This window comes from Leptopilina boulardi, unplaced genomic scaffold (genome assembly GCF_019393585.1).
Source record: "Leptopilina boulardi isolate dan_hultmark-lab unplaced genomic scaffold, ZJU_Lbou_2.1 LbouV2_5, whole genome shotgun sequence".
Lineage (NCBI taxonomy): Eukaryota > Metazoa > Arthropoda > Insecta > Hymenoptera > Figitidae > Leptopilina > Leptopilina boulardi.
Genome location: NW_026137994.1, coordinates 567,904 through 595,870, shown reverse-complemented (window position 1 = coordinate 595,870; position 27,967 = coordinate 567,904). Strand labels below are relative to the sequence as shown.

The 27,967-nt window shown below is 24.9% G+C and overlaps 3 protein-coding genes and 1 long non-coding RNA gene across 9 annotated transcripts in view; 2 read left to right on the top strand and 2 right to left on the bottom strand.

The window, feature by feature from the left end:
• The first annotated feature begins 55 nt into the window (after positions 1 to 55).
• Positions 56 to 2,196, top strand: LOC127289673 (flexible cuticle protein 12-like). Its single transcript, XM_051317758.1, has 2 exons — positions 56 to 222; positions 602 to 2,196. The coding sequence occupies exons 1-2, from the start codon at positions 214 to 216 to the stop codon at positions 902 to 904; spliced, it is 312 nt and encodes a 103-aa protein (XP_051173715.1). The 5' UTR covers positions 56 to 213; the 3' UTR covers positions 905 to 2,196.
• LOC127289672 (anillin) lies at positions 891 to 15,541 on the bottom strand. 4 transcript variants are annotated; one of them, XM_051317757.1, is made up of 18 exons: positions 15,039 to 15,541; positions 13,857 to 13,983; positions 11,652 to 11,858; positions 11,166 to 11,332; positions 10,750 to 10,896; positions 10,049 to 10,369; positions 9,760 to 9,964; positions 9,390 to 9,667; positions 9,070 to 9,157; positions 7,260 to 7,477; positions 7,061 to 7,174; positions 6,744 to 6,925; positions 6,117 to 6,505; positions 3,639 to 3,803; positions 3,201 to 3,445; positions 2,880 to 3,050; positions 2,391 to 2,758; positions 891 to 2,315 (listed from the first exon to the last, which is right to left on the bottom strand). In XM_051317757.1, the coding sequence occupies exons 1-18, from the start codon at positions 15,054 to 15,056 to the stop codon at positions 2,207 to 2,209; spliced, it is 3,519 nt and encodes a 1,172-aa protein (XP_051173714.1). In that variant the 5' UTR covers positions 15,057 to 15,541; the 3' UTR covers positions 891 to 2,206. The 4 variants fall into 4 exon arrangements, with proteins under 4 accessions (XP_051173714.1, XP_051173711.1, XP_051173712.1 ...); XM_051317754.1 differs by having other exon boundaries at positions 9,760 to 10,369; XM_051317755.1 differs by having other exon boundaries at positions 3,201 to 3,442; positions 9,760 to 10,369.
• Positions 15,542 to 16,822: 1,281 nt separating this feature from the next.
• The window catches only part of LOC127289701 (piwi-like protein Siwi), a 138,792-nt gene continuing 127,647 nt past the window's right edge, over positions 16,823 to 27,967 (bottom strand). The window contains exons 2-13 of one of the 3 annotated variants that reach the window (XM_051317798.1): positions 25,440 to 25,532; positions 24,079 to 24,508; positions 23,655 to 23,751; positions 23,437 to 23,550; positions 21,970 to 22,184; positions 21,647 to 21,832; positions 21,338 to 21,508; positions 20,775 to 21,054; positions 18,333 to 18,685; positions 17,749 to 18,163; positions 17,256 to 17,637; positions 16,823 to 17,131 (exon numbers count right to left, since the gene is read on the bottom strand). In XM_051317798.1, coding sequence (XP_051173755.1) covers positions 16,867 to 17,131; positions 17,256 to 17,637; positions 17,749 to 18,163; positions 18,333 to 18,685; positions 20,775 to 21,054; positions 21,338 to 21,508; positions 21,647 to 21,832; positions 21,970 to 22,184; positions 23,437 to 23,550; positions 23,655 to 23,751; positions 24,079 to 24,508; positions 25,440 to 25,474 — 2,943 coding nt within the window. In that variant the 5' untranslated portion in view covers positions 25,475 to 25,532 and the 3' untranslated portion in view covers positions 16,823 to 16,866. Of the gene's footprint in view, positions 17,132 to 17,255; positions 17,638 to 17,748; positions 18,164 to 18,332; positions 18,686 to 20,774; positions 21,055 to 21,337; positions 21,509 to 21,646; positions 21,833 to 21,969; positions 22,185 to 23,436; positions 23,551 to 23,654; positions 23,752 to 24,078; positions 24,509 to 25,439; positions 25,601 to 27,218; positions 27,356 to 27,967 lie in introns of those variants that run through there. The other 2 variants (XM_051317799.1, XM_051317797.1) reach the window with 2 other exon arrangements.
• LOC127289716 (uncharacterized) overlaps positions 25,674 to 27,967 on the top strand; it is a 41,178-nt gene continuing 38,884 nt past the window's right edge. Inside the window, exons 1-2 of the long non-coding RNA XR_007844209.1 lie at positions 25,674 to 25,808; positions 27,260 to 27,760. This is a non-coding gene — a long non-coding RNA (uncharacterized LOC127289716). The remainder of the gene's footprint in view (positions 25,809 to 27,259; positions 27,761 to 27,967) is intronic.

Here is a 27,967-nt window from a genome sequence, read left to right as displayed (position 1 = left end):
CAAATATGGTACATCCTAGGAGAAGAGTCCAAGAGGATGTGCAATGATAGTGGAGGGGGTAGAGGGTTTAAGAGTGATTTTCCGACTATATAAAGGCAGAAAACGTGGTTCATCCTTGCTGTCACGTTATATTTGCCTTTGTCTATAGGATATTAAAAGAAAGGAAATAAAACGAATTTTAATCGCAGTTTTAATTACAAAAAATATTCCATCATGAAAACGGTGGGTCGTCATTCGCGTGATTCGGAATGATTTTTTTTTTTAATTGAAAAACAATTTTTTTTGTCCATCTGTGACATTTTGTGTGCTTTTTTTAATTTTTATGTTTTTTTAGATAAAATATCAGTGAAAGTGCGCATTTATGTGTGATTATCCAATAATTATCATAATCAGGAATTTATAAAGTGAAATTGTGAAGCAATTTTTTAAAACTCAATTTTCAAATAAAAAAATAATATAAAAAATATTTATTTATAAGTTGAATGAGCCACTTTTTTGCCATCATCTGACTCATTAAATGCCGCGTCGAGTGATAAATTCAAATAATATTTTTATTAATAAAATTGAAAAAAAAATTTTTTATTTTTATTTTCAATTTCAGATTATTTTCCTGGCGATAATGTGCGCCGCAGTAATCGCGGCACCCCAACAACATCCCAATGAAATAACAATTGTCAGACAGGAGGAAAACAATAATATTGGAGTCGATGGCTATCATTACAGTTATGAGCAGAGTGACGGTCAAAAAAAAGAGGAAACCGGTGAATTACAAAATCAGGGCACTGAGCAAGAGACAATTGTTGTCCGTGGTTTTTTTAGTTTCATGGGGGCCGATGGAAAAACATATAAAGTTGAATATACAGCCGATGCCGATGGTTTTCATCCCGTAGTTTCCGTTGCTTAAGAGCAAGAAAAAAAAAAAAAACGAAAATTCCCTCATCTTCTATTTTCCAGAATTTGAAAAAAAAATTTCCAGGAAAAATTTTTCAATTCTGACAAATAATGACATGAGATAATTTTAGCAGCGGTTCTCGTTTAAAAAAAAAGATAATCATCTAAAGGATCTCCGCAAAGTCTGATCCAGTCGTCTGGAATGTTTAATATCTACTTTTTCTATTTATATATAAATTCATTGTAGAATTTTATTTTCTTCGGGTAAAGTGAAAATTTTTCGCCGAAATGAAAATGAAAAATTACCGAGAATTTAGAAATTTTCATCTTTCATATAGCTTGCTTTTTATATAATAATAATTAAAAAAAAAAACTCTGCAAGGACAAATTTTCCATGTACCCGAAATAATAAATTTCACTTGAGAAAAAAATGTTTAATATTTCTTTCATTTTTTATAGTCGATCTTTTTGAAAACTGAATCGATTTTTTAAAAATCGAAAGAGAAATGGAAGCTAAAACAATTATTTTTCTATAAATTCCACTAAGTTTTTATTTTTAAAAAAAAGTTTTACAAACTTAGATCTAAACTCGTTAAAGACAAAAAAACGAGTTGTGAGATTGCAAAAAGAAATTCGCCTGGCACGATAACTCTTAACACACAAAATATACATATAAGTTTCTATATATATAATATATATATATATATTAGTACACAATATAAATGTAAAGATCATAAACCTTTATATACTATATACAATCAATTGTCACTACCACAAAAATTCATCAAAAAAAAAATATTCTTCGCATTAATTCTTTACTCAAAAAAAGAATAAGATTAATTTACCTCCTTCAATCCTTTATCCTCATTATTTTTAATTTTTTAAATGCAAACATTATGTAATAATTAATATATTATACTAAATATATTCTATATATAGGTATACGTATATATCAATATATTAATATAATTATATAATTATTACATAATGAATTTTTAATATTTTAGAATCGATTATTAATCGGAAAATATCAAATATATGAATTAAATTCACAATTTATAGTAAGAATTATTAAATAATTCGTCCATCTTTTTTTTTTAAATTAAACACACCAAAAAGAAGATAATGAGGAAAATGATTTTTAGATTTGGTTTGCTATCTAATGGATAAAGTAATGATTAATTATAATGCACAGAGGTAGAAAATTTAATTTTACCTCAAAGCCACTTAATTTTTAGATCAGATTTTTAAAATCGATGAATACTAATCGTTTCTTACTAAAAAAAAAATAAAAAAAAAGACAAATTGATGAGATTCAAGACAGAGCTGAAGTTCCGCCCCAGGCGCGAATTAAATGAATTGTTTTATTTAATTTGGCGCACCACTCGAGTCTATCTTCCTTTGTGTCGGCTGACAGAAGATGTCTATAGACCAAAAACAGAATAAGTGAAAATTAGTTTTTGTTTTTTTCAGTTTGAAAGTAAATTTTTCTTAATTACCTGACAGTGGTGTTCGCTCCATTTCGTATCATAATGAGACTATCGACATCGTCCAATTGTGCATGTCTCATTGTTTCAAGTAAAAATGTATTTGGTCGTGCGCAAATATCCCTCGATACTAAACCAACATTTGTTGTGACAATCCCCTGTAAATCAAGACTACCGATTGGCGTTTTTTTTCGCTCATCATCGGGATATTTCCAATACGATATTGTATCGCCTTTCAATAAACACCAACGACGATGCCAAGCACCAAATCCAGAAACATCTTCAAACATTGTTAAAAAGCCACGATGTTCTATTGCAACTGATAATTCACATGAGACGTGCATTTGTAGTTTACCATCTAATGGCGAATTCGATGGTACCTAAAACATAAATATTTAAGTCTTTAATTTATTTTTTGCACACTATTTATTTTTTACAAGAAAAAACACTCCTAATAAATGTAGTAAAAATAATTTATGTAAATAAAAAAAAGATTTTTACTTTATTGAGAGTGAATTGTTGTCGATGAACTTCACGAAGACTGAAAACAACATAACCAGCGAGAGAAAATGCAGGCGAACGAACAGCCGATGGACCAGCTGGACTTTGTACCGTGGGCATTATTAATTTACTTTCATGTTTTAAAAATTTCTTGGGCGTTTTACCTCCAGACTGTATCATCAAAAAAAAGAAGAAGAAGAAATATTAACAATTAAAGTAAAATGAACAATAAATAAAAAAGTAAATAATTCTTTCATTAATTTTCCCTTCAATTGAGAAAAAGGGGCTGAAAAAAGTATTGTCAAGAAAAAATAAAATTACCTTTTTAGATCCAGATGATGAGGAATTATTGTGAATATGATATTTAATTTCATGTGGTAAAACTTCGGCTCGAGTTTGAAGTGAATAAACTTCAATGGTAATTTTAAAATCACTATAAAGATCCTCAATTTTCAGTGTCGAGGGAAAACGAATGCAAGAATCCCCTTGTTCAACTTGAATAACAGGCGTTGAAACAATGTTTTCCATGTGGCGTACAAGACACAAAAAGTGAAGACGCGTGTCTACTTAAAAATTATCTTTATTATTTATTTTGGCAAATTTAAATTTAATTAAAGCAAGGAAAATTAGCGATACTGTCAATAGTAGCGACAATTTTAGGACACATGATCCTTTAAATTGATATTTAATAAAGCCATTGTGCAATGTTTAAAAATAAAAAAAAAAAAAAACTGTTTAAAAAAAATTAGTCACACTTACCGGAATCTAAACTGCGAATGTTCTCTCGCTTAATTGGCAAAGTAATTGCAGAGACAGTGAGCGAACCATTTTCTTGAACTTCTGGTGCTCCTGGAACAACTGGTCTCAAGGTACCCTCGACTTTCAATCGCTGAATCTCATGGAGTGCCGCCTGTCTTCGATGTGCTGTGAATGAAATATACGATTGAAAATCTCCATTCTTTGCTCTCGCAGGCCTCGGATTGACTTAAAGGCACAAAAAAAGTCGTATTAGTCGATTTATATTTAAAAAAAAAGTCGATTCTTTTTATTTTAACTCAAATATTTTACAGATTTTTAAATAAATCTTTTTTTTTTTTTTTAAATAATATTACTTTTGGAAGGGTTAAAGTTGAAATTTTTAGAAATAATTGAATTTCAAAAGATTTTGTTAATTTTCAGACAATTATTAAACTTTACAGAACTAAAAAGTAATTTATCAAATAATTTTAGATAACATTTTTTAAATGTAATTAAATATATTCAAAGATTTATAATTGAGATTTTTGAAATTAATTGAACTTCAAGTGATTTTAAATTAAAAATTTTGAATGATTTCAATAAAAAATTTATTAGAAATTGCGGACAAAAATACAATAATTTGAAAATCATTTTTAATTGAAAAATGGTTTCAGATAATTGAATTTCCTTAGAGTTATAATTAAAATTAGAAAATTTCAAAAAATTAAAAAAAAATTAAATTTTAGAAGCTTTTAAATTCAAATTTTTGAAAATAATTAAAATTGTGGATAATAATTCAATTTTAGTTGGTTTTTGATTGAAAATTTTGATAATAATTAATTTTGAATTGAAATTTTTAAAAATAATTGATTTTAGTTGATTTTGAATTGAAAATTTGGAAAATAACTGAATTTCAATTGAAATTTTGGATAATAATTCAATTTTGGTTTGTTTTTAATTGAAAATTTTGATAATAATAATTAATTTTTAATTGAAATTTTTAAAAATAATTGAATTTTTTTGATTTTAAAATGGAATTTTGAAAAATAATTGAATTCTAGTTGATTTTGAATTTAAAATTTTGAAACTAATTAATTTTTCCAATTATTTTGGGAAATAATTCAATTTTAATTGAAATTTTGGATAATAATTTAATTTTAATTGATTTTTTATTGAAAATTTTGATAATAATTGAATTTTAATTGAAATTTTGGATAATAATTCAATTTTAGATGGTTTTTGATTGAAAATTTTGATATTAATTTATTTTTTAATTGAAATTTTTAAAAATAATTGAATTATATTTGATTTTAAATTAAAATTTTTAAAAATAATTGAATTTTAATTGATTTTGAATTTAAAATTTTGAAAATAATTGAATTTTTCCAATTATTTTGGGAAATAATTGAATTTTAATTGAAATTTTGGATAATAATTTAATTTTAATTAATTTTTTATTGAAAATATTGATAATAATTAATTTTGAATTGAAAATTTGGAAAATAATTGAATTTCAATTGAAATTGTGGATAATAATTCAATTTTAGTTGGTTTTTGATTGAAAATTTTGATAATAATTAATTTTGAATTGAAATTTTTAAAAATAATTGATTTTAGTTGATTTTGAATTGAAAATTTGGAAAATAACTGAATTTCAATTGAAATTTTGGATAATAATTCAATTTTGGTTTGTTTTTAATTGAAAATTTTGATAATAATAATTAATTCTTAATTGAAATTTTTAAAAATAATTGAATTTTTTTGATTTTAAATTGGAATTTTGAAAAATAATTGAATTCTAGTTGATTTTGAATTTAAAATTTTGAAAATAATTAATTTTTCCAATTATTTTGGGAAATAATTGATTTTTAATTGAAATTTTGGATAATAATTTAATTTTAATTGATTTTTTATTGAAAATTTTGATAATAATTAATTTTAAATTAAAATATTTAAAAATAATTGAATTTTATTTGATTTTAAATTGAAATTTTGGAAAATAATTGAATTTTATTTGATATTAAATTGATTTATGATTTTGAATTAAAAATTTTTGGTAATTTTATCTGATATTTTTTTTAAATTATAAACAATTGTTAAATTTCATAAAAAATTTTAATTGAAAAATAATTCGAAATAATTGAATTTGTGATGAATTTCATTAAAATTATTAAAAATAATTAATTTAGTGAAAAATTTGTTAAATAATTGAAATAATTGAAATAAAGAAAATCTGAAGATCTGCATTTTATACTAAAAAAAAAATATATTTTATTTACAAATTTTTTTTTAAAAAATGTAAAAAAAGTCGAAATAGTCGCATTTTATTAAAATAAGTCGAAAAAAGTCGTATTTTTGAAAAAAAAAGTCGGAAATAGTCGAAAAAGTCGTATAAACCGAGGCCTGCTCTCGACAAAACGACAAAATATTAAATGTCAAAACACAAAAGACTATAAAAATATATTATAAATTAATTCGAAGAGAAAAAAAAATACTCACTCGCTAAAAGAAGAAGTCTCTCGCCTTCGACCTGTTCCCTTGAACCACTAAATTCAACAGTTGAATTACACAAATTCAATGCTTGACTAGCTTGGCCAATGGTTGTCTGTTGTTTACAAACCTCCTCCAAGAGACGTTTCACTTTTTCCTGAACAAGAATTGCCTCTTGTTTATCGTCGACGGGCGGACTTCCAGGGGATTCATCATTTTTATCTGGCACACGGGAAATTAAACGAACTGGAGTCTTAGGTGTTTGTGATTGTTGACGACGATAAAAGCTTACACTGTGCATTAGTGGAACACAATTTTCACCTTCAACAATGTAGGGCTCATTTTTTTGTCTTGCCGACGAAGGTGAATTTATTTTTATCGGTGAACGATATGCATGTCTGTAAACAAAATTATCACATATTAATGTGAAATTATTAATCAAATTTTAAAAATTTATATCTAATTTTTTATTACATACTTTCAAATTTTTCTCTTATTCAATTAAAAATTAACATATATTGAAAATCATATATTGAAAAGCGGAAAGAAAAATTTCGGGTACGAATTTTCGATCTTCATCGTAACAAATGGAGTAAAAAAAAAAGGAGAAAGTAAATTTTACACTAAATTCCTCACCCTTGAGAGTATTTAAAACTCGTTGAAGTGGCGGAAGGACTTTTACCCCCGCGATTTAATTTCGGTGGTGTTGGTCCTTCCTGATTGCCCTGAAGGGCAAGACACTCATCTAAATATTCGTCCATTTCTTCTAGAACGGAAATATCAGAAGTGGAACTGTCCATTTCATTATAAATTGTTCTCTGAAAAATAAGAGTTTAAAATTGCAAAAAAAAACATTTTTAAATTAGTTAACTAATAATTTATATTTCATTTAGAATAAAAAAAAAAGGAGGAAGAAGGTCCAAAAATTTTTTTTTATAAAATACTACAGGTACCTTATTATTCAAAGCAGACTGTTGATTAACAACATCTAAAATACTTCTTCCCAAACTTGTATTATAAATATCTTCACTTTCCTCATCGTCATCACTATCGTCTTCCGATTCATCCTGTCATAAATATAAAAATGATTTTGTTTTCTCTTTGAAGAAATAAATAAATAGAATTTCAATTGAAAAAAAAAGATGAATTTACCTCTACATAATAATCAGCTTCGGTTTCCGTTTGCTCTTCAAGAGTAGCAGTTTCTGGTTCCGTACTACCAACGGTGAATTCCGTTTCCGAATCAGTTGTACTTTCCTCAATACCCGTGAGATCCGGATACAAATTACCCGGTTTTGGTACACAAACTTTAACACGTTTAATATCGTCAACAATTCGTGGTTCATGCGTTTGTGCCAAACCTCTTACCACTAAAAGAATAAAAATAATTATCAATACAGTTCATAAATAAAATCATGTTGTTCAAGAACATGAAAGAAATTATAATTACGAAAAAAGAATTATATCAGGAATGATACACATAAAGACAGATAGATCTAACGTAAATCAAAAAAAAAAAAGACACTTTTATTATTAATAACTAGCTGTCGCACCCGTCTTCGACGGTTATAATATTTAGATTTAATAAATTTTGAAATTTATAATTACATCCAACTATACGTGTTCTCCTGGTATTAAAATATCTTTTTATAAATTTTTAATTATTATTTATTTAATTCAATTTAATTTTTTCACTGCTTTTAATAAAATTAAAATAATTTAAAATTGTATTTAATTTTATAGTATTGAAAATAAAAATTATTTTAATCAATACAATTTAAATTAAAATTTTAAAAAACTTTAAAAATTATTTGAAGAATAAATTTTTAATAGAAAAATTTCTTTTAAATAAAATGAAAATAATTTAATTTTATTATATTTATTATATTATATTTAAGTTTATTTAGTTTTATTATATTTAAAAATAATTTGTATCTATAATAATAATAATAATAATAATAATAATAATAATAATAATAATAATATTCAATAATAATAATAATAATTTAAATATAATAATTGTTAATTTCAAAGAGTAAAAAAGTAATTTTCGATTTTTTATTTTTACAATATCTGATTTCATATTCAGATTTGGAATTATTAATTTTAAAATTCTGATAAAATTCTTAAATTAAAATTTTTAAAATTTCTTGTTAAAAGCATACTTAATTGGTCACAAAATTTTAAATAAAGAACGTTTAGTAAAGAATTATCAAAAAATAAAAAATGTTAAATTTTTTAAATTTTTTGAAAGTGTCATATTTTTATTTAAATTAATATTTTTCATTGGTGTGCAGCTAAGATTGCGTTTAATACCCAACAGACTAAAAACATTATTGTTTTACTTATAAAAAGTTGAACATAACGAATTCTTATATTACAATGTTATTAAAAAAATTGGAAATTCAAAAATTTGATTTAGACTTTTAAATTCAGACTATTTACTTAATTTAATAAAAAAAAATGATTGTATTTATGTGAAAAAATTAGGTACAAATAGTTTCAAATCAATTTGACAAAAAATAAAAAATTTGCATTTTTTTGATTTTTTTAAAATTTTTTGAAAAAATGTCATAACTTTCGTTCATGTTAATATTTTTTAATCAAATATGGCTAAGATTTTAAGTTACGTTAAGACTGAATACACTGCCAAGTTTCACCTCAATCGGTTGAGCCGTTTTAAAGTTGTGCCGGTACAAAATATTGACGACAGACAGACAGACAGAATTTTTATTTATGGCATATTTGTTATCTTTACTACTTAAAATGATAAACTATGCAAGAAAAAATTAATTTGGATCAATGTACAGACAAAAGTCTGATTTTATTAATATAGATTATAAATATATTTTTACTAATTAAATTAAAATAGTCATCACGTAGAAAATATTTAATTTTTTTTTAAAACTTTTTCTATTGCAAAAAAATTAATAAAAAAAATCTATCAAAACAAAACATATACCTTGTCGTTTAAATGGAGAATTTTTCAATGGTGATGAACGTCGTCCGGAATTCTGCGGTAAAGGCGGCGGTGGAGGAACATGATCTTGCTGAAAAGGAAAAGACATTTTTTTTTCATGAAAGATTTAAAAAATAAATAACTAAAATAATAAAATTAAATATTAAAAAAAAAAAATTTAGAAAAGATTAGATTTATAATTGCTAGTAGGGGAAAACCGATGAAAATTTAGTGAAAATTAAACATCGTCGGAATAATTAAAATATTGAATAAAATAAAGAATGGTTTATTTTTTTAATGTAATGTAATAATAGAATAATTACTGGAGCCGGTGTTGGTTTCACAGGGCAAATTGGAGAATTCTTCGGTGAATTTGATTTTCCCTCGCTACTTTCGCTTGTTCTTAAAGCACAACCAACAGCAACTGTTGCCACATCTTTATTTTTTGTAAATCGTGTTCTCAACATTTGCAATTCCTTTTGTCGTTCACTTTGTATACTTTGAAGAATATTATTTTCCAATTCCTGTGTTATACCTTGCTCATAAACATTGCATTGATTGGAAACTGTTTTCACACTCGCATCTGGCTTTGGACGCGAATCTATTTTCGGGGGGAAAAAAAAATTTGCTTTGAAAAAAAAAGAAATATTCTATAGAAAATTAAAAAAATTTCATTTATAAAATATTTTTTACCAATTAATTTTTCTTTTTCCATTAATTTTTTCGTCGGCACTGACATTGTGAGTGGTGCCTTTGGAATTAGTGCCTCGCCTTTATTACGTTCAAAAAGTGCCTTCCTCTCGGACAATGACATCTCAGCGGGATCTTTGACTTTGATGAAATTACTATTTGTTTTTGACTCGAACATTGACGCTTTACTGAGTACAGAACCTGGTGACTGTTTAATGGAAGAAGAATTGCTCTTAGGTGATCCATTGAATGTATATTTTGAAATTCCACGTGAATTGTTGTTGTTACCAACATTATTTGAATTGATGGTTGTTGTTTTTTTCTCCGGTGTTTTTGCAATTTTTTCATTGAATCTCAATGAACCTGGTGGACTGCCAATACTACTTGCTATCGAACTTGTGGTACTGATTTTTGAACTGTCGCTCATTTTTGAATTATTCTTGTTGTTGTTGTTGTTTGAACCACGAACCTCCGCCTTTTTCTCCATTGTCCCAATAACTTCCGGTAAGACTGCCTCACGTTTTCTGGCCGTATTTTTCGATCCCTGAGAACAATCCTTATAGTCATACACGAGTCGCGAACCTCTTTTAGTGCGACTAAAACCCTGTGCCTCCTGTGAAAACAATTCAAACTCTCTCATTCAGAAAAAAAATCAAATAAAATGACTTTTCTAATATTACTTTCTTTAATATACAATATAAAAATAATAAAAGAAAATTTCGTTTCTTAAAAGAAAAAAAGTTTGAAAAAAGAATGAAATATTAAATACAAAAAAAAATTGTTAGTAAAAATAACTATTTTCTACCACCGGGTTAATTTTTATTTTCTTTTTTTTTCAAAAGCGAGAGAAAGATTTGTTAAAAGGCGACAAAAGAGTTCAAAAAGGTTATAATAAACATTATATATATTGGAAAATTGCAATTTTTATGAAAAACAAAATTTAAAACCCTTTTTTTTTTAAAGAAAAGGAATTTAAATTTTAATAATAATTACCAATGAATCTAAAACGACTTTATCCCATTTTAATTGTCGTGTTGTGTTCTTTTGTATTCCACTTGTTCCCGGTTGTGGTTCTGCATTTTTGACTTGCTCATTCAATTTAGCCTGAATTTTCTCCGCCTTCGATACTGTTGGTTTTATCTAGAATTTATTTAAAGAATAAATAAAAGAACAAATTGTTTTGAAAAATATAGGATTTAAATATGTAAATTCTAAGTTTAGAACAAAATTTTACCAATAGAAAAAATGTTACAAATTTTTTTTTTGATTATAACTAAATTGGATTGTTGCTATAATAATTGTACATAAAAAAAAATTGGAAATTTCCAGTTTTTCTTCTCTTTTTTTTTGCAATAAGTATTAAAAATTTCTAAATTGGGATTACAAAAAATTAAAAAAAAAATTCCTACCAATGTTGGATGTGATAAATCGTCCTCCCAATTATTAATTGTTGATGCAAGTGCAGCTAATCTATTTAAACGTGCTCCACTCTTTGCCGATTTGAATTCCACACTATCATCATCGGCTGTGAATGTTTCCTCAGTTCTGTGAATTGGTGAACTCAATTCTCTCTCATCTGATGGTCGAAAAAGAAAAAAGAAAACCATGATTTTTGTACAAAAACAAAACAAACAAACAAGAAGAAATTAAAAAAAAATATGTAAAAAAAAGTAAAGAAAAATTTAAAAGAATAAAAAAATTGAAAAATAAAATTTTATAAACAATTATAACAATAGGGAGAAAAAAGGGCAAACGAACTTTTTCGGCAACTTTGATTAATGAGATAAAAAGTAATATATTATACTGAACCCTCCCGGTAGAAGAAAACCAGTTTATATCAACCGAGGTATAAAGGTGTGTAAGAAGTGGTAGTAAGAAAAGCAAAGAAAACTTACCAGAATACAATTTGCCGAGCCTTTGCAATTTCGACTTAACACTGGTTGGGGGTAATATTTCACCATTTTCCTTCGTCTCAACAGGGGTTTTCAATTGTGATTTTCTCGATGTTTTCAATGGTGAAACAGATGGTGACGAACTCTTTGAACTTGGACTTGAGCTTGCCACTTTTTTCGGTGATTTTGAGGATATTTTTTGAGTTATTGCTAATCCAAGAGAGAAATAAAACAAAATTGAAAAATACAAAAATATCAATATATCACTACATTTACAAACAATAAATAATCAAATAAACAAATTAAAATCAATTAAATAAATAAAACAAAAAAAAAATTACAAACAGTTGTTTTGTACCACAGAAAAAAAATTTCTTTTCATGAACAAAATTGAAATACCTAAATAAATTATTCAACCATCAATTATTTTTAATAAACTTTCCAATTCTTATGTTAAAGAAAATAAAAATTCAAAATAAAAATTGGAAATAAATACACAATAGATCATTTTTTTGTTGTTTTTTTTTTAAGAAATTAAATGACCGAATCCATGTCAAATTATGCAGGCAGTCCGATGATATATTGCGAATTAATTTCAGAATGAAGTATGTTATTCTATACTTGAAAAATAAAGAAATACGTCTTTTTTTATATTTTCATTCGATTTTGTGTGTAGTTTTTACGACTTTTTCAAGAAAATTAATTTTTTTGCATTTTTCGCTTAAAAAAAGCATAACTTTCGTAATTTTTAACTTTTTTTGTTGCTCCTGGGCTTATTTTTTTCATTTTTTTTTAACTCTTTTAAAAAAAGTTGCTCCGAATGAAAAATATTAAAAAAAACAAGGATAAAAATGTAATTTTTCGAAAAAACAAAAAAAAAAATTTTTTTCTCAAAAATGCCACCTTTTTTTTGCCCCAAATTTTCAGGATTTATTGGTACACATATGTATTACATACCATAAAAATTTCACTTGGTATTTTTTTGTTTCTTAGGAGAAAAAAAATATTTTCATTTTTTTGGATTAAAAACTCTAAAAATCATCAAATTTAAAAGGTTTCTAACTGCTCCTTTATTCATTTTTTTTACTTTTCAACATTATTTTCGAAAATTGCGCAAAAAATTGATCAATTCTAAAAGCAGTATTTAGAAAAAAAAAACAATTTCAACAATCAATCGATCGAATTATTTTCGAAAATTGCGTAAAAATCAAAAGAATGTTAATAATTTTTAAAAATATCTAATTTTTTTATAGAAAAAAAAAAACGAAACAAATAGGTTTCAAAAATATTTTTTTTATACGTACATTTTTTGTTTCTATTTTTTCGGGTTCTATAAAACTACTTTTTATATTTCCTTTTAAAACGATTTGACAAACAAAAATGTACGTATAAAAAAAATATTTTTGAAACCTATATTTGTTTCGTTTTTTTTTCTATAAAAAAATTAGATATTTTTAAAAATTATTAACATTCTTTTGATTTTTACGCAATTTTCGAAAATAATTCGATCGATTGATTGTTGAAATTGTTTTTTTTTTCTAAATACTGCTTTTAGAATTGATCAATTTTTTGCGCAATTTTCGAAAATAATGTTGAAAAGTAAAAAAAATGAATAAAGGAGCAGTTAGAAACCTTTTAAATTTGATGATTTTTAGAGTTTTTAATCCAAAAAAATGAAAATATTTTTTTTCTCCTAAGAAACAAAAAAATACCAAGTGAAATTTTTATGGTATGTAATACATATGTGTACCAATAAATCCTGAAAATTTGGGGCAAAAAAAAGGTGGCATTTTTGAGAAAAAATTTTTTTTTTTGTTTTTTCGAAAAATTCCATTTTTATCCTTGTTTTTTAATATTTTTCATTCGGAGCAACTTTTTTTAAAAGAGTAAAAAAAAATGAAAAAAATAAGCCCTGGAGCAACAAAAAAGGTTAAAAATTACGAAAGTTATGCTTTTTTTTAAGCGAAAAATGCAAAAAAATTAATTTTCTTGAAAAAGTCGTAAAAACTACACACAAAATCGAATGAAAATATAAAAAAACACGTATTTCTTTATTTGTCAAGTAGAATAACATACTTCATTCTGAAATTAATTCGCAATATATCATCGGACTGCCTGCATGATTTCACATAGATTCGGTCAAATACGTACTAAAATCTAGGGAAGAAAATTAACATTTAATTTTTTTTATTGAAAAAAAAAAATTACCTGGAACTTTGGCCAAAATTGCGTTGGCGTCCTTGAGAGGACTTCGCCTTCGTTTGACATCATGTCCGGCATTTGATAATTGTGTATCTAATTTTTCTCTTCTTGCCTTTGCTCTTTCTAACATACGCTGAAATAAAATGTTATTATATTAAAGAATATAGAATTAAAACAAAAAAAAAAAAAAAAAAAAAGAAAAATATAAATGAAAATTCCTGAAAGAGGGGAATAGAAATACATGTTTTAAGGGAAAAACTCTCTCATAAATTGTCTAATTTATTTTACATTATGTATATAGGATAAGGAAATAATGTTGGTTTTTGATTTACAGCCCTGGCCAATGTTATTTCCAGTTGTACGAACTTCCTTCCTGTGTACTTATGTATCGGAACGTTATATATATATATATATATTGTACCAGTCAATGTTGTGCATGGGCTTTCACCTATCTTTCCCTCCCAAGGGTTTTTAAAATAATATTTTCCAGATGCCAACTGGTATTTTCTTTCTCTCTCTCTCTCTCTCTCTAGAAATTTCCCTCGGAAAAATGGGCGTATGAAATCTCCAATACATATCGCATTTTTAAACTCGTAAATCATTTTTACAATCATTTAAAATTTTTTCCTACATTTCTTTTTTTAAACTAAATGTGTAAATTAAAAAGTTTACCTTTATCTTTATTATTATTATTATATCCCCAAGAAAATGTGTATTTAATGATGTATTTCGAAATGTTATGCTTTTCTTTTTGGCTCATTAGTTGGAACCTTTTTTTGGAATTGGAAAATTTTCTCAGTTTTTAATGATAAAACCAAAAAGACTAATATTCTTTATTTTACATATTTTAAATTTGCACAGAAAATTAAAATTATTTTTATAAAAGCAATTAAAAAAAAATGACAAATAAGCAAAACATTATGTTTTTTCCCCTGAAATTAAATTACATCACAAATTTTCCAAGAAAAAAAAAAATACCACGAAATTTGTAATAATTGTTGACAGAAATTTATAAAACGTCCGTTAAAAAAAAATTCTCTAGCATCAGCAATATAATTCAATAACTAGAGAGTAAGAAAAAGAAAAAAAAATTTTAACTCGGAAGTACCAGAATATTTAAATTTACTCCCGAAGATTAAAATTATCTGATAAATAATAATAATCTCATTTGAAAGGATCTTTTCTTACCTGAGTGAAAGGGTCCATTCTTTCAGTTAATCCCTGCTTCTTTTTTTATCGCTCAGGATTCTTGCAACTTTCTCTCTCTCTCTCTTTGTTTTATTATTAAACACACAAAGGGAATTTAGAAATACACTCCTGATAATTTCAATTTATTATTAAATCACGACAAAAACTCTTGTTTTTAAAGACGCGCAATTTAGAGAAAATTAACCGCACCCTCGTTTCACTTTTTCAATTCAACACACAACTGTCGTTATTTTTTGACCGTTATTATAGAAGTTTGAATACGCGATCCCCACGCGAAAAAGAAAAAAAAAAAAAAAATTCTCACCGTTTTGTTTACACTCAACTTTCATGTACATTGAACGAAATACAATAATCTTTTTTCATGTAACAAATAATTATTTTCAATTTTTACTTAATAAATTGATATTTAACATGTCTATCACTGGGAAAAATGTCAAATATTATCACACGACAAGAACTGATATTTGTTTGTAAAAGCGTCAGTCGACAACTGGAATAGTTCCACAATTCACCACTAGAGTTCCTACCAAACGTTCTCTGGTGGATGTTTCAAAAAACGAAATACCCTATACCGATTCATTTTTTTATAATAAACTTCTCTTAGAGAGAGATTTAATACATAAAAACAAAATACTGATAAAATTTTTTTTCTATTTCTTAAAATCTTTCTATTGTAAAAATTAATAATTATCCTAATTAAATTATAAAAGTACAATTTTTTGTAGACATTTTTTAGCACGTTTATCTAAATAAAATAAAAAATTAAATAATAAATAATTATAATAATTTTAAATACTTGATAATTAATTTTTAAAAAATAACAGGAAATAATTACCCTCCACTACGCAAAGAAAAACAAAATTTTTCGTGTAAAATAAATTTATTTCCATAAATTATTCTATTTTACATTTTAAATTGTTTTTGACCATAAATTTTTCTATTTTACATTTTTATCGAATATTCATATCAAGGCTTTTATTTGAAACAAATTTTTTTTAAATTTTCTTTACTAAATTATTATATATATATATATATAATAAAGGCCTAAGCAGAATAGCTTCGCGAAAGACGTTCGCGAACGTGAAACATGAGTTAGAAAAAGACAGAGAGATATATTCGTATCCTTTTCTATCTCATGCATCTCGTTAGCGAATCTATTATGCGTTTGGCCTTAATAAAACAAAAACCTTTACTAACCAGAAAAAAATATTTAATATTAATAAAAAGAAACTAAATCAAATTTAAAAAAAAAAATGACCATTATTATAATTCACCAAAAGTGATAAAATAACAGAAAAAAATTAATTTTTTTTTTCCCAGTCACATAGAAAATTCAAAATTAATGTTAAGAACTTTTTTTTCTTATATTTATATATATATATATATATATATATATATGGAAATTTTTGTACTTAAAAACTGTTTTCCTTCGCTCCAATTTCACTCTTCTTAATTCTAGTGGAAAAATATACCTCTTTTAAAATGCAACCAAACTTTGGTTTTTTAACTATAGAGAAAAAAAAAGAAATCTTTTCTTTATATATATTAAAAAAAAAAATTTTCGTTAAAAGAAATCTTTTTTTTACATTAATTAGAGAAAATAATAGAAATGAAATTAATTTTTTACCTTCGAAAAAATAATATATATATATACATGAATGTATATATATATGTGTAAGCAATTTTATCGAATATAACGAGATTCGAATATGTTTATAAAAGTAAAAAAAAAAAAAACCCCGATACTTTTACATTTGTTTAAAAAAAAGAGTACAAAAAAAGAAAACAAGAATCGGAAAAATAACTTTTATAAATAATAGAGAAGTGTCTCGAGTTGTCCACTTGGCGGTCGTTGAATGGCTTGAGCAACGAGAGCTGCTAATTTGTGTGCATATTGACATGGTGCTGGTACTTTAACAGCTCCCGCAAAATTATAATACAATTGTGTCAATTTATAAGTCATACGTTGAATTTTATCTGGACCCCATTCGGAAGTATCTGAAATTACACTGTATGCAGAAGGTGCAATAGTTCCTTTACCACCGCCTTGAGACACCAAAAAGAAGTCATAGCTAAAATAAAAAGAAAAAATTAAATCTTCTACTTTTATTTTACAATTATTTTCATGAATTTTGAATTTTATTTATTAAAAAAATTCTATTATTTGTTAAAAAAAATAATATTTAAAAAACTTACCGCGCAGGATTTGTGACAACATCATCGACAACAGTTCCCGCTGGTGCATTATTATTTTGATGAAAGAATCGTGTATTAATTTTTTTCGTCACAATAATAAATGCCAATCTCACATTGGCAATATCACCGCCATAGAGTCCAGCTAATTTAATTTTCAATTCTTCAACTTCAATTTCATGAACAAATGGAATTTGTCCCTCGCCAACACCATCACGATAGAAAATAATTGTCGATGGTAATTTTTTATTAGCCTCCTGATATTTTGTCACTGCTTTACACATATTCACACCTAAATCATTTGAAAGTTCTTCGCCCGTTGTGTGTGCGCTCACTGCGCTAAAATAGCGACTAAAATTATTGTCCAACGATGCAACCAAAGCGCCTGCATTAAAGAAATTTGAAATTAAAAACAATTTGAAATAGTTTATAAATTCTTGAAAAAAAAAAATTTTTAATTTAATTTCAAATGGTGAATAAAATTTGTATATTTTACCAAAATCACGGCCTCGAGTTGTTTTATCGTGACACACATCAAAGCCAGCAACCATTATATTTCCACTTGGAACTTCTACCGTCCAACCGGCGCCACCAAGTTTACAATTCATTTGAATAGCTATCTTGGTGGCTGCCGTTAAATTTGGACGTCCCTTGGAGAAAATTGTCTTCGTCAATACCACCTGACTAAGACATGGACGATCAACGCAACATTTCTTCTTAATAGACGAATATCGATCAAGATTATTATTTGGTACAATGCACATGATTAATTGTGGATTTGAACGTGCCATTATATCCTCAAGCATTTCTGTATAACTACTCGTGCGATCCGAATTTATTTCCGCCGTTCTAGGTTGTTCAACACGAAAACGCATTCCATTTGCTGCACGCATTATACAATTCACTAATTCCTGAAATAATTTATATATTTCACAAACAAATTCTTCATGTCTATTTTTTTTGTTTACAAAAATAAATAAATTTCAAAATGAGTAAAAAGTTTAAATATTAATTTAAATTCTAATTAAAACATGTAAAAATATTTCTTTTTTTCTAGTAAAAATTAAAAAAAATACGAACCGTTGTGTCGCGTCTCATTCGCGATGTACTGACAATAATCCAATCTTTCAAGTGGCATGTCACTAACATTTCATTAGAACGTACCTCACCGTCCCAATTATTACCACGTGGTGTAAGTGTCATTCCGTGTGCCATTATTATTTTATCCTTTTGAATAACTCTACCCGGCAATTGTACCAATTTATTATCGAGTTTCAATCCCCATTCTTCCAATTCGTCGACAATTTTTTTTTCACCAAGTAATCGTCGATTAAATGACATTAAACGTTCGATACGTTGTCGTGGTTCAAGTTTTGTATGCGTTGCCAATGCATTCATTGTTTGATATGACGATCTCATTTCATCAGTGATTCCTGGTGAACATTTGTTTTTTTTTTAGAATTAAATTAAAATTTTTAAAAAATCACTTCAAATTACTAATTATTGTATATATAACTAGCAATATTAAACGCGCGCAAGCGCGCCAAATTGAGTATTTCATTATTTGTTATAGAGAAATTAAAAATTAATATTATCAATAATTATTTAAATTTATTAGAATATTATTCCATATTAAATGATAAAAATAAAAATTATATGTTTATAGGCCTCAGATTATTAATTATTAAATTATTAAATTTTAAATTCAAAGTCTTTTAAAATTCAATTATTTTCCAAATTTTCAATTTAAAATCAAATGAAATTCAATTATTACCCAAAATTTCCATTCAAAATCTTTTAAAATCCAATTATTTTCCAAATTTTCAATTTAAATTCAAATAAAATTATTTTCTAAAATTTCATTTCAAAATTAATTATCAAAAATCAACTAAAATTGAATTATTATTTAAAATTGTAATTGAAATTTAATTATTTTCCAAAATTTCAATTCAAAATCCAAGACAATTCAATTATTTTCCAAATTTTTAATTCAAAATCTTTTAAAATCCAATTATTTTCCAAATTTTCAATTTAAAATCACATAAAATTCAATTATTATCCGAAATTTTAATTTAAAATCAACTAAAATTCAAATATTTTCCATATTTATCTATTGAAAATTAACAAAAATTCAATTATATTCCAAAATTTCAATTCCAAAATCAACTAAAATTCAATTATTTCCCAAAATTTTAATTCAAAATCAAAGAAAATTCAAATATTTTCCATATTTATCTATTGAAAATTAACAAAAATTCAATTATATTCCAAAATTTCAATTCCAAAATCAACTAAAATTCAATTATTTCCCAAAATTTTAATTCAAAATCAAAGAAAATTCAATTACTTTCCAAATTTTTAATTCAAAATCTTTTAAAATTCAATTATTTTCGTAGTTTTCAATTTAAAATAAAATAAAATTCTTCAATTATTTTCTAAAATTTCTATTCAAAATTAATTATCCAAATTTTCAATAAAAAATGAACTTAAATTAAATTATTATTCAAAATTTCAATTAAAATTCAATTATTTCCCAAAATTTCAATTCAAAATCAAAGAAAATTCAATTATTTTCAAAATTTTCAATTCAAAATCAACTAAAATTCAATTATTTTCTAAATTTAAAATCAAATAAAATTTAATTATTTTCTAAAATTTCAATTCAAAATTAATTATTAAAATTTTCAATAAAAAATCAACTAAAAATGAATTATTATCCAAAATTTTAATTGAAATTTAATTATTTTCCAAAAATTTCAAATCAAAATTAAAGAAAATTTAATTATTCTAAAAAATTTGAATTCAAAATTAATTGAATTTTCAATAATTTGAATTTAAAATCATTTAAAATTTAATTAAATTTCTAAAATTTTCCATCGAAAATTTTTTGAAATTTAATAATTTCAATTATAACTCTAAAGGGAATTCAATTATTTTTAAATATTTTCATAATATTCTTTGAAAATTCAACTATCTGAAACCATTTTTCAATTAAAAATGATTATCAAATTATTGTATTTTGTCTGTAATTTCTAATAAATTTTTTAGTGAAATCATATAAAATTTTAATTAAAATCACTTGAAGTTCAATTAATTTCTAAAATCTCAATTTTAAATCTTTTGAAAATTCAATTAAATTTAAAAAATGTTTTCCAAAAATTTTTTTGATAAATTATTTTTAGTTCTGTAAAATTTTATTATTGTTTGAAAATTAACAATATCTTTTGAAATTTAATTATTTCTAAAATTTTCAAGTTTAATTTGACACAAATTTGACACGTCATAAGATTACTATTTAAAAAACACGTGAAATCATAAAAGACCAACTTCAAGTTAGGACAGAAGGACAGACCAAGCATTTTATTATTATATAATTTCTTTTCTAAAAAAAAAACTTTAATGCAAAATTTTTTTTAAAGAATTCCTTTCTTTTTTCAAAAAAAAGTTTTGGACATAAAAATCCTTTTTCACAACCTATTTTTAAGGCAGTGTTGGATTAATACTTAAAATTAATTAATTTACCTGTTGTACGACATAATTCGGGAACCAGGTAAATTAATTCTGCTTGTCCTGAACGACGTTCCTTGGGTTTTGATCGCGAAACTAACATTGGTTGTGAATCATTACGAATTCGAATTCCATATTTTTGACTATAATAATCCTTGTAAGAAATATCCTCTCCATTTCTTAATTTAAATGTAGAATTTGGTTTCACCGAATAATCAACATCGTCAATTCTATACGTATTATTATTGTATGCAGTCAATACAATTTGACCCATAATTTCTTTTGAAAAATAACCCTGAAATATATCAAGAAGAAAAACAGTTACATTCATGTAAATCCTTAAAATTTAGATACAAGAAAAACATATAAAATAAAAATGTTTTAAAAAAAAAAAAAAAAACTCAATAAAAATAAAAATTCCCAAAATATAGAAAAAAAACTAAAATAAATAGTGAAAAATTAATATTAAAATAACAATGTTTTTCTTAACAACAAATAATTGAAAATTAAAAAAAAATTAATGAAAGGTAAAAAAGGACTAGAGATTACAAGCAATAAAAAAAAAATCTTAAACTTACTTTGTATTCCATTTGATACATTCTGTAATATTGTTCCAACATATCGAGAACCGTTTCATCTCGCATTACTTTGTGCGTAATTTCGGCGCACATAAGAATATTATATTCACATTGTCTAATAGACGTTAAATAACCAGGCCATAGTTCCAATTTAAACTCTCTAATTTGAACCTAAAAAACAACAAAAAAAAAAAAAAGATTAATTATTTTACAAAAATATCTACTATAAAATAAAAAAATAACAAAAGTAAAACAATAAATCAACAATAAAAAATTAACACAAAAAAATCTAAACAAATGAATACTTACTTTGTTCTGTGCATCAAAGAAATTTCTTCCGACCAATTGAAGTTTCAAATGATCAAGGCACTTGCGCATTATTATGTTAAAAAATTGAATATAGTGATGATCACCTTTCGCAAGTTCAGTAGCAAACTTTACATTTATCTTAATTTGAACATCGTCCGATTGTCTCATGGAAAATAATTCGAGATTCTGTAAAAACGAAACCAGAAAAAAAGAAATGTAAATTTTAAAACTCAAATTTTTTTTTTCAAAAAAAAAAAAATAAATAAATAAAATAAAAATAATTAACAATAGCAATAATATTAATTAGAAAAAAGTGCAATTACTTCAGGAAGTCTTGTACTCGTGTACATAACTGTACCATCGAAAATATATGCGCCCAATTTTTCTTTATGCAAACGCAAAAGTCCCTTTCGAACAATTGTACGATCTTCCTCGGGTGCAAAATCTACATGATATTGATATAAACCCCAATGTTTATTGCTTTTTGTCATTAATTGAAAATAATTCGCTTGTAAATCAATTTTTTGTCCATAGCTTCCTGTAATGAAAACCAAAACCAAATTAAAATTACATAAATGAAAAAAAAAAAATAAATATGGGGCATTCTATTTTAAAATTATACCCCTAGTAAACAATTGACAATATAAGACATTTTTAAAATAATTATTTCTCCCATTTAATTAAATCAAATTACTTTTGCAATGAGTGGTTTCGAAAGAGAAATTTCTAAACTTTATTATTGTAAAAAAATTTTTAAAAAAAAACGTTTAATTAGCATAAAAAATTTAGTTTGAAGGTTAAACTTGTAAATATCTCAAAACACGTTGTTTCCGATTTTGACAAAATCTATATGTCAAAAGAAAGCTTAAATATTCAATTTTTTATTTCCGTAAAGTTTATAATGGACATTTTCGAGGATTTCGAGAAATTAATTAAAATTCTCAGACGTTTCAAAGGTTAAAAAGGGTTGAAATTTGCATGAATAGAGAACCTCTGTTCAAATACAGCGGCATTTGTTTTTACGAAATTTTTAAATAAATAAATTTTAAAACTTCAATTTTAATCTTAATAATTTTTTTTAAATTTGAAAAATTTTTCATTGCAAATAGCTAAAGAACAATATATTTATTGTTTACAATATTTTTTTTCTCTAATGTCAAAATGATGTAATAATGTAAGGTTAATGGAAATTAAATTTAAAAAACAAAATCCGCTCTTAAAGAAATGGTTCTCCATTCATATACAAATTTCAATCCTTTTTAACCTCCGAAACGTTTGAGAATTTTAATTAATTTCTGGAAATTCTCGAAAATGTCCATTATAAATTTTACGGAAATAAAAAATAGAATATTTAAGCTTTCTTTTGACATATAGATTTTGTCAAAATCGGAGACAACGTGTTTTGAGATATTTAACCTTCAAACTAAATTTTTTATACTATTTAAATGTTTTTTTGAAAAAATTTTTTTTTACAATTGTAAAGTTTAGAAATTTCTCTTTCGAAACCACTCATTGCAAAAGTAATTTGATTTAATTAAATGGGAGAAATAATTATTTAAAAAATGTCTTATATTGTCAATTGTTTACTATAGGGGTATAATTTTAAAATAGAATGCCCCATATATAATCATTTTTCTTCATTTAAATTACAATCTAATTTTAAGATAAAATTTATTTTTCTCAATTCTTTTTAAATTTATTTATTTTCCCACAAAAATTAATTATATAGTACGTATTTAATTGCAATCAAAAAAAATTAATAAAAATAACAACTTGTGATTCATATTCACCTTGTTTAGTGACACATCCAGAAGGTTTTGTTAATAAACATTCAGCCTCGTTTACACGTCTTCTTCCTCGCATTCCACCTCTTCCAACGGCAAGAACATCGCCACCTTTTGTCCCTAGAAAATAATCAAAATAAATAATAAAAAAATCGATAAAAAATGATCAAATGTTTTTAACTGATAAAATAAAATAATAATAAAAAAAATATCCAATAAATTACCTGGTGGTGGAGTAGTGGTTCCTGGAGGAGTGGAACCACCTGAACCACGTCCGCCTTCTTCCCGTGGTGTTGCAACTCTTTCAGTAGCCCTGCCTCCCTAAAAAAAAAAACAAGAAAAAGAACATTATTCTGCTTCTATTACTCGATGCTTTTATACAAATTGTATATTATTTCACTAAAAATAAAATTTAAATAAAATATATTTAATAACAATAAGTATTAAATTCAGTACCGAACGAAAACATCGGTTCAATCAATTTATTAAAAATAACAATTTTTTGCATTAGTTAGTTAATTAATCAATAAAAAAAAAAATAACTCAATTAAATGATTATAAGATAAATAATTTGTATTATTCTATTAAAAGTAGAGAAAATAATTTATATTATTTAATTAAAGATAAATGAAAAGAAGAAGCATTTACTTGTGAAGTTCCTTGTTGTCGTGAAGGTCCAGCATCACCTCCTGGTCCTGGTCTTCGCCCCCAAGAAGATTGTGATTCATCACCTCTTTCACCTGTTTGTGGTTGTGGTCTTGAACGACCGCGACTCCGGCCCATTGCACGACCACCACTACCACCTTGTTCCGACATTTCCTCGTCGTAATAATCCCAATGATGTGACGATTGACTCCGTGAATGTTGATCGCGCGAATCTCCACGATATTCACGCTGATAATCTCCTCCGCCTCCTCCTCCTCCTCCTCTGCCCCTCGGGTCTCCTCCTCCTCGATATTCTCGTTGATAATTATCCCTCGGATAATCTCTCGAATCACGTGATTCCCTTGGATAATCCCTTGAATCACGTGAATATTCTCGTGGATCTCGAGAATCACGATCGTAGGGATTTCTCGCTCTAAAGGGAGAAAAATGCATTTAATTGAAAGTTTATTTTTTAATACAGAAAAAAATTTATTTTATTCAAAATTGACTATAATAAAAAAAAACCAAAGATTGGAATTGTTAAATTTTACCATCTAGATTAATAATTAATATAAATAATTATTAAATATTCATTTTATTATGAATATATTTTTTTTTTAATTTACAATAGTAAATTTTTCTTCAAAATAGAAATTCAAAATTTACAGTAATAAAATTGTACAAAAATATATAATTAATGAATAAAAATGAAATAAAACAGTTGAAAAACATATAAAATAAGACAAACTTCGGAAAAAAATAAATAGAGACCTTATCGAAGCGTAATATAAATATTTTACTTATATAAACTACTGCGATAAAATATTTAAAGTTTATTATTTAGAAGCAGAGATGAAAGCAGAGATGAAGCAACGTAACCAACAAGGCAAAAAAGAGCCACACCATCAAAAGTAGAAACCAGAATTTAATCGTGGATTAAATTACCAAGACAATATAAACTGCACAGCATTCGAGATAGCGGCAATAAATTCTTAGAAATGCAAAAAAAAAATAAAAATTTCAAAATGGAAAAAGAATTCGAAATTAAAATAATATCATCATCACCTTGGAAACACGTTGTATTTAACGCTAGTCTCTACCGGCTTTATTTTTTTTCTATTTAAACTAACAAATATCTATAAAAATAGCAAAAAAAATAAATAAATAAACAAAAAGAAACAAATTCAAAAATAATCCCCAAGAAATTTTTTCATTTCTTTAAAGATATAAGAGAAAAGAAAATGATAAAAACGGGAAATTTTAAAGTGAAAAAATAGGTTATGTTTGACGCAATATTTTTGTTTCATTCGTGAAAAAACAAAGAGAGAAAAGTGAAATAAAATGAAAAAATTTTAAGTACACACCGGTACGGTTCCCTTTGATGCTGTTCCTTCGGCATTATTGAAAAATTTCACTTAAATGAGAGAAACTCTCTTTCTGTGAAACAAAAAAAAAAACTGTTCTTTTTCTGCTTTTTAAAGCTCACAGCACACCTAAACTTCAAAATGGCGACTGACTGAGGGAAACACACTCAACAAGCTCGAAGAAAAAAAAAAAAAAAAAAAAACCCTTGATGAATTTTACCCTATTTTTCGGGTGAAGAAGGGGCAATCACATTGCTACCAATATAAATTCCTATTCTCCAATACAATACATTTTTTTGACCTTGAAAGCCAACAAAATAGAGTGTAAGACATTTTTAGAGGTCGTAAAGTAAAAAAAATTTGTTTCAGGTAAAAAAAAAGAGATGTTTTTTCTTAGAATGTTTCCCATTTTTTTTTTTTCTATGTTTGAGGAAAGTTTGTCAAATATTTGATTTGAATTTTAATGTTCCTAGTTATTTATACATATAGGAATTTTTCATCCAATATTTTTTATAATCAATATATATTCAAATTTAAAAAATATTAGTGAAAAAGTAATTAATTTTTAAAAATTCACTTAATTAAAATAAATTTACAAAATTAAATTTTTTTATTTGATGTAAATTATATTTCTTAGAACAATTACAAATTGCAAGAAAATAAAGAATTTTGTAAAATAAAATTTTCTTTTTTATGTGCGGCTAAAATTACATATATATATATTTTTTTAAAATGATTTTAATTGTAAATGTTTACATAATTTTTATTTCAAAAACAAAAGAATTAACACACATGAAAATGGTGATAATTATAATGAAGCTAAACTTGAGCTTTATAGAAATTAAATTTTTAAAAAATCCAAAAAAACATTAAATGTGTAAATTAATTACATTTCCATAGAAAATTTTTTTTTACAATTTTCTGGAAACCAATTTTCTCTTAGAATTTCAAAAATTGTTTTTAAATTTATAAATAACGATTCTGAGACTTTTTGTCAATTTAGTAAAATTTCAATTCCACACTTTGGTTTTGTTAAAAAATAAGAAAAAAAAATGATTGCTTCTAAAATAACAATAAATATATGTAATTAAAAATCGAAAATTTTGATTTAAAAAATATATTATTACAAAATTTAAGTCGTAATTATTAAATTTATTTCAATAACTTTGATTATCTTATAATTTACGAAAAATTATTGCATGCAGAAAAAAATTTAGAAAAAAATTTTTATTTTATTGATAACACATGAAAAATGTCAAAAAAATAAAAATTGATAACAAAAAAAAATGCAGACAATTAAAAAAACAACTTTTAAACCACGTGATAATTTCTGGAACAAAGAGAATTTATACTAGAAAAAAACACATTTCAATTTCAAGTTCACTGGGAAATTAAATCAATCTTAAAACATCCAAGACTACCTAATAAAAAAATTAAAATATTGGAAAAAAATTACACAAATCTTCTTTATCCAAGAGCACGTGGACAACGCGAAAATAGAAATTTAACATTTCACTTCACAAAAAAAAACATGGAAAAATTCATTAAGTTATCAATTAATTAATTGGGAAATTATTGACAAGACAAAAGTAGCAAAAATTATTAGGAAAGAAGATGAAAATAAAATTAAAAAAAAAAACATATTCATTTGTCACTTATAGACAAACACTTTTCAAAGAGAATATAATTTTCTTTTTCACTGATAAAAACTATAATAATATACTAATAACTTTACAAAAGAAAAAAATTTTTTTTTATAATATAAAATTTAGCACTCACCTTTATAATTAATTTGATTAAAATAAAAAAAAAAATTGCAGACTGTTTTCACCTTCGCAAATCTCAACACGATACTGAAGATTCCGGCCAAAACATGTTAAAAGAGGAGGAGATTGCACTCTCCTTCTTGCGAAAAGAATCATGGGTAATTTCTTGTCTGACGATTGGCTAATTTCAAATTGCAATATTTTACAATATAACGAGTGCCTTGATTGGCAAAGTTCTTACTAAAACGCTCGCTTATTGGTCAAGAAAGAAAGAAGAAAATTTTGCACTACACAGTCAGTGATTCTCAAACATTCGTAGTGGTGGAGAGAGTATACATTTAGTTCATCAATCATAAATTTGTTAATAAAAATATACTAGATAAAATTGAATATCGTTCGAGTTTATATTATTAAATGTCCTAGAGCAATAATTAGAGAAAAAAAAATACAGTGTAATAATTTAGTTATAGTAAATAGACAAGTGAAATGTGAAAAATCGGAGAAATGTTAGGAAATTGAAAACAAATCATCGCATCTAAATTTTCCATAACATCGGTGAGTAAATTTAATTAATATTCTTTACTGTTTACATAAATATTTATCGTATTTGATTTAGTTTTTTTAATACCTTTGTATTTGATACGATTTCCAGTGGAAATATTTTGTAAACAATTTGCAGTGAAATTTAATATTGAAAAAATTGTTACAAATTTATTTTTAGGTTAAATCTGTCGTTTTTATCACAATAAAACATATTTTTTT

What these genes read in the sequence shown, in the direction of transcription:
- LOC127289672 (XM_051317754.1), bottom strand. An exon ending in TGAAACCAACACCGGCTCCA is followed by an intron (nt 9,158 to 9,389) that starts GTAATTATTCTA and finishes TTTCCTTTTCAG; the next exon opens with CAAGATCATGTTCCTCCACC. An exon ending in AAGCTGATTATTATGTAGAG is followed by an intron (nt 7,175 to 7,259) that starts GTAAATTCATCT and finishes TATTTATGACAG; the next exon opens with GATGAATCGGAAGACGATAG.